At 36.1% G+C, this 9,351-nt stretch overlaps 1 protein-coding gene and 1 long non-coding RNA gene across 2 annotated transcripts in view; both read left to right on the plus strand.

Moving 5' to 3' along the window:
• Nucleotides 1-9,351, plus strand: part of LOC107740849 (uncharacterized) — a 25,227-nt gene that overhangs the window by 2,711 nt on the left and 13,165 nt on the right. Inside the window, exons 2-4 of the mRNA XM_016553375.1 lie at nucleotides 190-483; nucleotides 570-620; nucleotides 1,804-1,950. Coding sequence (XP_016408861.1) covers nucleotides 190-483; nucleotides 570-620; nucleotides 1,804-1,950 — 492 coding nt within the window. The remainder of the gene's footprint in view (nucleotides 1-189; nucleotides 484-569; nucleotides 621-1,803; nucleotides 1,951-9,351) is intronic.
• The window catches only part of LOC107740857 (uncharacterized), a 5,119-nt gene continuing 4,349 nt past the window's right edge, over nucleotides 8,582-9,351 (plus strand). Inside the window, exon 1 of the long non-coding RNA XR_001640126.1 lies at nucleotides 8,582-8,647. This is a non-coding gene — a long non-coding RNA (uncharacterized LOC107740857). The remainder of the gene's footprint in view (nucleotides 8,648-9,351) is intronic.

A 9,351-nucleotide genomic window follows, 5' to 3' on the forward strand; every position in this document is an offset into this window, starting at 1 on the left:
ATATCATGTCTGTTTTGAATAAGCTGTGTTTAATTAGGGACACATCCATGTGCAGTGATAGTATATGACTGACATGGACACAGACACAACAAATATGTTAGGATAACATTTCTTGAAAGGTTCAAAATGACAGGCATCTTTATTATTGTTGTGTTGCTGTATTATATAATAAATATTGTTATTTTTCAGGTTTCGTCAGTGCAAGCTGTGATGATGTGACTGGATCTGTGGGGAAAGAAGTAACTCTCACCTGTAGCATCTCTCAGCAGTACACTGATTGCTGCATTGTAATGTATATGTTTCAATACCCTGGGATAAATGACACCTTAATCTGTGCACAAGAGCTTCCTTGCAACCTCTGTGATCAGAGTAACAGCTTCTCATGCCGCTACACTCCAACTACAGCAAGGATGGAAAAAATAGTATTCTTTGTGCAAACAATGTGTGGAATGAAAAGAACAGAATTCTCTGTTAACACAAAAGGTACTACATACAACACTGTTGTTTATAAATCTGTACATTTATTTCAAATCTTCTAGCAATGGTTTTAAAAGTGGTTTAATTAACAGGGCTCATTAAACCTGAAATTGTCACTGAAGCTCCTGCTCCTGTCAAGAAAGGTATATATTCTATTATAGTTTTGATTATTTAGTAATAGATTAGTAAAATTTAGTAATAAAGCTTCTGAAAAGCAAGGTATTGTATATATTCCATTATAATTATTAATTACTCTTCTAGATAATTTATAGAAAACTACTCTTCAAACTCTTATCAGCATATTCATAGCTTTAAAATCACCTTTATTTTAGTGTTTAAAGTTTGTGGTTTCCAAATACGGACACAGAGTATTTTTAGAGACTGCACAGATATGCATGTGTCAAGAAATCAGTTTTATTAGATTTTTCAGCAGACATGCTTCTGTGGAGAATCTCAATGTCTGCCATTTTCAATTGTTTAAAGGTTTAAATTTAATGCACTTTTCCAGAGAAATTCAGCACTTTTCCAGCTCAGTTCAGCATAAGATCTAATAGGATTTTACACTCTAAAAAATGCTGGGTTAAATACAACCCAATTGCTGGGTTTGTCCCTATTTTACCCAGAACTGGGTTGTATTTAACCCAGCATTTTTAAGAGTGTACCCAGTGATGATTTTATCCTGGGGCTGGGAGACACACCAAACCTCCTTGTGATGGCATGAATGGATGTGCGATCCTGGAGGAGCTGTGCAACCTGATTGGGTTGCAGGTACTGCCTCATGCTACAAGTAGTGAGAAGGACCCTTCAAAACTAGAGACAAATCAGTCAGGAAGGATAGGGAGAGAGCAATTGTCTGTGGCCACTTTCTACAAAACCATTCCATTTTGGGGGTTCTCTTGTTGTTGCCTCTCCAGTGCACCTGTTGTAACATTCATTTGCACCAAAGCAGGAGAAACTGATTCACAATCACTTTTTCGTCATGACTGGACAGACTGAAAGTCCTGAAGTTTAATTGACTTGGTGTTATACTGTGATGATTAACTGTGGCCTTTTTGGAGCAGTGTAGTGAGGTCAAAGTGCCACACAGAGCTGATCTGTTTATATGACTTATTTATTTGTAAAACCAGTGAATTAAACTTATTCTGCAAGAAATATTTTGACATTTGATGTTAAATGTTGGAATGAAGAGATTTAGAATGAAGTGGTAAACATTCATTTTAGTTAGATTTTGGGATTTGTTGTCTGTATTTACTGTATAATTAACTCTTCCCAGCAAGACAATATATGTCACTGTATTATATAATAATAAACATTGTTATTTTTCAGATTTCATTGTAAGCTGTGAGAATGTGACTGGTTCTGTGGGGAAAGAAGTAACTCTCACCCGCAGCGTCTCTCTGCAGTGCACTGAATGCTGCATTACAAAGTATAAGTTTCAATACCCTGAGAACATTAATGACTCCGTAATCTGTCCTCAAGTTTTTCCTGTGAACAGAGGAACAGCTTCACATGCCGCTACACTCCAACTACAGCGATGACAGAACAATTCAGATTCTTTTTGCAAACAATTTGTGGAATGAAAAGAACAAATTTCACTGTGAACATAACAGGTACGGTATATGTTGCTTGTAATTCTGTACATTTATGTTTAATCTTCTTACAGTGGTTTAAAATCTGTTAACAGGGCCCATTAAACCTGAAATTGTCACTGAAGCAGAAGAAGGTCTGACTTTTGAGGGATGTCTTCAGTAATGCTTTTGCACTTTTAAAAAATTAAAATGATTTTTAATGTTAGTATTCTGTAACTGCAATTGTGTGGTTTTGTACAGTGTCTCATTGTTTTAAAATGAATGAATTGAATAAAAACTTGATACTCTGATTTTAAAGAAAAAAATTGAAATCCCTTTTTATCATATTAAGTTATGAAGGTGAACAGCCGCACAGAGCTGATCTGTATATATGCCTATTTATTTGTAAAACAAGTGAACTTATTCTGCAGGAAACCTGTAGCCATTTGTTGTTAAATGCTGCGAGATTTAGAATGATTTTAAGTGGTAAGCATATTCATGCTTGAGTCGGAGTTACTGTATTTACTGTATAATTTACTCTTCCCAGCAACAACAAAAAAAGGTCATGCAGAGCAACAGTCGCTAATTCCTAATTCTAATGAATTAATTCCACTAATTAAAATGCATAGTATAGACTTGTAGTGTAATTTGATTTGAGCCGTTTTAGGCTATTTTTGTCAATGTGCTGTTGCATTGATCTATAAAATAAATAAATAATACAAATAAAAAACTATTTATTTAGGTATATTTTTTTTCTTTTGTTTTATATAGATTTCTGTAGAGCAGTCTATTTTTATCTGTATAGGCCTAATTACATGCACAAGCCTGTGTAAAGATGCAATTTAAGATTATTTACATGCAGCATGGTTTCGGATTTTGCTGGTATTTTTAACAGTCTTAGGTTAGGGATGTCTTCATTTGAGATTTTGCATTTGATGTCGAATAGCCTAATGTTTAGTGGATTTGTATTTATTTGCTGCCTCCAGCCACACGAAATGAGAACAAAACTGGAGATCAGTGCGAATTTAAACTACATATTGACTGCGCGGGGTAAGATGTGTTTGTAGCTACTGGAAGCTCAAATGTGCTTGTTGATACTGACATGATTTTCTTTACTATTTGCCTTATTTGGTCTTTTTGCCACCGCTTCCGTGTGTGACGTAAACGGTGACGTAGACATGATTGGTCACTTGTGTTGCGATGTCAGCAGGGTTGCCAAGTTCGCGGTTTTCGTGCAGAATCGGGCTACTTGGGTTTTAAACTGTTGCAGCGGGTTGATTTTCTCCCCGCGGGTTAATGGTTTGAAAGTGCATAAATTGTATTTGACTGAAATGCTTGTATTGAAATATTGTATATTCTACCAATGATAAACCTGTGCGAGATTATACATTTTGTGAAGGAGGGCCTTTGAGTTGTGTTTATGATCGCTACGATACAGTGGTTTTCAGTTTGCATGACAGTGACTGTAAAATATGCATTTTAGGGATGGGAATTGCATATTTTGAGGTTTTATATTTGGGATGTGGTGATTGGCTACTTTTGGTCTATGATTTTCCCATTGGGCCATTTTGGTTACGCAGACCTGGCAACCCAGGAAGAGTGTGTCGACTGCTTGAGCCTTTTCTTTTTCTCTAAAATATTTCATGTTCGGCTGATGGAAATGAGGAATTTAAGAAACTGAGTCTGTGGACATATACCGACATTCAGGTGAGTTCAGCTGATGTAATGTTATATCGCAGTAGTTTTGTTGCCGTGCGCGAACGAAGCGATGTTGTTTTCTGTGTAGCTCATCGGGCGGTGTCCAAATCTGTAAAAACAACAACACAAGCATATGAAGACGATAAAACATTATTCCCTTAGCCTACAAGTGACCATCTTGATCAGTTTCTGCTGTTTAAACCTCAAATGAGAAAGAGAAAACAGCACTAAGTTAAATCTGAGTGATTTTGAAAGTGAAAGTAAGTTAACGTTACAGTTCACAGATGAAGACATAAAGTGAGAAAAAGTGAAGTGACATGTGGCCAAGTATGGTGACCCATACTAGGAATTAGTGCTCTGCATTTTTAACCCATCCAAAGTGCACACACACACCGTGAACACACACCCGGAGCAGTGGGCAGCCATTTATGCTGCGGCGCCCGGGGAGCAGTTGGGGGTTCGGTGCCTTGCTCAAGAGCACCTCAGTCGTGGTATTGAAGGTGGAAGAGATCGCTGTACATTCACTCGCCCCACCTACAATCCCTGCCGGTACCTTTGGGTTACGAGTCCGACTCTCTAACCATTAGGCCACGACTTCCCTCGACATACAGAGACAAATATGTAGTAAAAATCATATTCACATCGAGCGCAATTTTCCCTTTTAAATCGATACTCTGAATGTCTTGGAAGCGAAATTAGAGTATTCTATTAAATTTGAAATTTGAGTATTTCTTTACCCTGTCAACTGATTGGCCCTATAGGCCTGATATGTTGAAGACTGTATCTCTAAATGAAGATATATGATCATTTAATATGCTAGGCTATATGGGAATAACTAGTCTTAAACGGAGTAAATTGTTAGTTTAACCAATTAGAAATGAGCTACAGAGGTGACATCAAAACGGGATATTAAGTGTATTAACATTTGACAAACCTGTTCGAGTGATTAAGATTATACACGCACTGTCTGCTATGTTTTCATAATTGCTGCCCTATGTTTTATGTATGAATGTGCTGTTTTAGAATATTTACATTAAAAAGTTTGACTGTACTTTCAGTATATTCATAGCTGTATAACTGTCTGTTTTGCAGCTTTATTATCTCAAGCTGTATTCAGTAGCAGGATATGCACCATTTTTAATTTTTCAAGAATGAAAATGATACTGTGGTAGACTTTCCAAAACTAAAAGACAACAATAAAGGTATGTCTGAAATAGTAAGAGTAGTATGCTGTTTTGAACTGAACAGGGCAAGTGAGTCTTCATATAATGCAAATCTGTAATATAGAATATGTTAGGCAAGCATGATTTAACAGCCAAAGACATCCATCTGATTTCACTTTCATTATATGTACAAAATAACACTGAGGCGTAATAAATTAGTGGAGTGGTGTGACAACAATGCTCTTGTGATTGTATTTGGGTCAACATCTATCTATCTACCTACCTACCTACCTACCTATACCTACCTACCTACCTTCCTTCCTTACTTCCTTACTTCCTTACTTCCTTCCTTCCTTCCTTACTTACTTATTTTATGTTCCAGAGAAGAAAGTCAGTCACACAGGTTTGGAATGACATGAAGGTGAGTAGATGATGGCTGAATTTTCATTTTTGGATGAACTACTAATGTATCTAGTCATGGTTGGTTAAGCTTCAGTTTAGATCTAAATATTTGCCTTATTTTTTGCAGAAACAGTCATGAATGCTGCTAATGTTGTGCTGTTGTTCATACTGGTTTGGACTTTCACAGCTGTCTGTCAAGCTGATGAAGATAGTGAGAAAATACATTCTTCTCCCATTCTGAATAATTCACTTTCTCTAAAGATAATTTAACCTGCTGTATTATTGATAACACGGCTGCAGTATGTGACCCAGAGTAATGTGGTAGATGAAGAGTTGCAGACGGGGGAGTGGAAAACCTGTTTGGAAGCAGTCATTATTTTTGGAGTCCTTTTTGGTGGCCCTAATGTTGCAGAAGCGACACACTTCAACCTTAAGTTGATTGAATTTCTTAATGTGAAAAATGACAGAAATTAGTTTACTGTTGATGTATTAAACTGATAAATACATTATTTTTCAGTTGTCATTGTAAGCTGTGATGATGTGACTGGATCTGTGGGGAAAGAAGTAACTCTCACCTGCAGCGTCTCTCTGCAGCACACTGAATGCTGCATTGTCAAGTCAAGTCAAGTCACCTTTATTTATATAGCGCTTTTAACAATACAGATTGTGTCAAAGCAACTGAACAGCATTAATTAGGAAAATAGTGTGTCAATAATGCAAAATGACAATAGTAAACACTAATTTTCCAGTTAAAGACAGTTCATCATTGAATCAGTGATGTCGTAACAGCATTTGAATGCACCTAAAAAGATTATAGACTATTCTTAATTTTACTATTAAACTTATCAATCAGGTATTGTAATTGAGGCCATCGTCATCACTGCTGTAAGCTGTTTCATCATCATCATCATCACCGTTACTGCAATCACCTGTGTGAAGAGGTTCATAAGCACCAACCCTTCTGGATTACAGAAGAAATATGAAAGAGGTGTTTCTGAAGAACAAACAGTGATGACAACCAATGTTTAGAAAGAAACACTATGAAAACAGCAAATTGTGTTTAATCTTTCATGTAAACATCATAGATGTGATAATGTCCTGTTTAACTAAAGATGCTGAACTGTAAAATTCACATACAGTGTCGGCAACAATGATTGATCAATATATTGGTCAAACTAATGAATCAGCCAATATTTGGCTATGCGGAGAATATATCTGCATCGGATAATAATTCTGCCCTTGTGTTTTCAAAGACTTTAATGTATTTTAAGTAAATATTGTGTAAACTAAGTGTTTTTTTAATCATTTTTGAGCATCATTATAGCTGCATTGCATATGCCATTGCATTGACCTATTGTATTTGCATTATAATTTTTTATTTATTAAATTGCTGTTAAATTATGAAAGTGTCATGATACTCTAAAAATGGTCTAAGATCTATTTTTATCATTTTTAATAAACTTGTCATCAGTGAAGAGTAAGAATAAATCTAAAGTCTGTTCTGGTGTAAGATGAGTATAATACTGTTGCAATTAATTCATCTACCAGCAGATAGCATGTCCTGATATGAAGAAGTCAACTCTCTTTGACCAAAATGAATATCACATGAAATCATTTTTTAAACAGCACCTGAATGTACATAAACGCATCTTGTGTCTTGTTCTGAGGTGAATATACGCTTCATTCTGTTTTATTAAATTGCTGTTAAATTATGAAAGTGTCATGATACTCTAAAAATGGTCTAAAATCTATTTTTATCATTTTTAATAAACTTGTCATCAGTGAAGAGTAAGAATAAATCTAAAGTCTGTTCTGGTGTAAGATGAGTATAATACTGTTGCAATTAATTCATCTACCAGCAGATAGCATGTCCTGATATGAAGAAGTCAACTCTCTTTGACCAAAATGAATATCACATGAAATCATTTTTTAAACAGCACCTGAATGTACATAAACGCATCTTGTGCCTTCTTCTGAGGTGAATATATGCTTCATTCTGTTGTTGATTGAGTGTCATTTAGTGACTCTTGGTGGAGGATTGCTGCTGGTTTATTATTCCCAATGATGACAAAACTAATTTTGTTATAAACTGAAAGTAAAGAAAACACTATTATGTTTTGTTCAGTTTTTATTTCTTTGAAGTTTCTTTATTTTTTCACTTTGGTCCTGGTCTTTCATATGTGCTTCACTTGTAAAAGTTTGTGTAGACTTTCTTTTTCGTCTATAATGAAACACTCCAAACTTCCCATGTGAAGTTACTGATTGTGTTTTAGTAGGTAATAAAACAGCAATCATTTTGGAAGAAAGATTTTGCCTAATATAACAAAATTCATAATGGTTAATTTGGCAATTAGTGATGTAATATTTGATTTGCACATTGTGTGAATTAAAGCCTATTACATTTTTTGAGGGGTCATCTTTTGTAAAGGAGTTTCTTTAGTTTAGACACCACAGACTAGAGATAGATTATCATCATCATACCTACTCGTATATCATGATTTATCAGCCAACTGAGGCTTTTACACCTGGAATTCCTGTCAACATGACGCCAAGGGTTTGAGCCCAGCCCAGGCAAACAACTGGAAAAAGATGGGTGAGACTGTGACAGACACCCTAATGCAACATGGAAACACCTCGCTCGAGGCTCAACGGCGGATGCTTACATTGTTTATGATGGAAAATTATTCAACAGACTGCATTCATATTTTGACACGTGGTATAACGACTCAAGGTGCATTTAGAGCTGATGCAATCCATTAAAAACCTGTTTACCTTTGATGGAGAGATTTTGACATGACATCTTCTCTCGTAGGTGGATAAGTGTTTATCCAATTAATTTTTATTTATAGGCTATATCACTTCTTACAATACGTGTTGTTCAAAACTAGTTTTACTAAAAAAAAAAAAAAAGTTCCTTACAAAGAAGAAAATCTCCCAATGTTTTCAGATTCTGAGGCAAGAACACCGCCTTCACCTTTTGAATGGAGGTCATGCGTATAATGGAGATGTAGAGCCATCAAGTCCAGTTATTAAAAATTCGAGACATATTAAACCGATTAATACGCAGATTCTAATAATCAAACAAGAAGCGAGCCAGTATATTTTCTATATTTGGTCTGTCATCATCATTAAGGCATGAAGGGGAAATTTGCAGGTTATTGACAGCGCCAACTGCTGGCCAAAAAATGTTATAACAACATAAACAGCTGTTTCTCAAGAATGTTCTCAGTCATGTTGAAAGTGAAAGTTTAGTAGTGGATCAGTGTTTATAAGCTCGTGTGAGCAGCAGAGAGAATCAGAGAGGAATGAACTCAGATGGTGAAGACACACAGAGCGCAGGTGAGCAATAACTCGAAATAAGTCCCCTTATATTTACAGTCATGGTCAAAAGTTTTGGCAGTGACATAAATTGTGTTTTGCAAAGTTTGATGCTTCAGTATTTTTAGATTATTTTTCCACATGTTTCTATGGAATAGGCCTTCTGAAAAACAATGATAAGCATATAAGTTTTAAAGGCTTTTATTGGCAAAAAATATATATAATGAGTTAATATTTACAGGGTTAACCCTTAATAACCTCTGCAATTCGCTCTGGCATGCTGGATATTAGCTTCTGGGCCAAATCCTGACTCCAAAATCCATTCTTGCCTTATTAGTTCTCGGAGTTGATCACAATTTGTGGGCTTCTGCTTGTCCACTCGCCTTTTGAGGACTGACCAGAGGTTCTCTATGGGATTGAGATCCGGGGAGTTGCCTGGCCACGGATCCAAAATTTCAATGTAATGATCTTCGAGCCACTTCTTTATCACTCTTGCTTTGTGACATGGTGCTCCATCACGCTGGAAAATGCACGGATCATCACCAAACTGCTCATGGATCATTGGAAGAAGTCGCTCTTGCAGGACGTTTTGATACAGTTCTTTATTCATGACAGTGTTTTTGGGCAGAATTATGAGAGAGCCCACTCCCTTGGTTGAAAAGCAACCCCACAAATGGATGGTCTCAGGATGATTCACTGTTGGCACAACACAGCACTCATGGAAG

The sequence above is a fragment of the Sinocyclocheilus rhinocerous genome, unplaced genomic scaffold, assembly GCF_001515625.1.
Source record: "Sinocyclocheilus rhinocerous isolate Xijiao unplaced genomic scaffold, SAMN03320098_v1.1 scaffold1908, whole genome shotgun sequence".
Classification (NCBI taxonomy): domain Eukaryota; kingdom Metazoa; phylum Chordata; class Actinopteri; order Cypriniformes; family Cyprinidae; genus Sinocyclocheilus; species Sinocyclocheilus rhinocerous.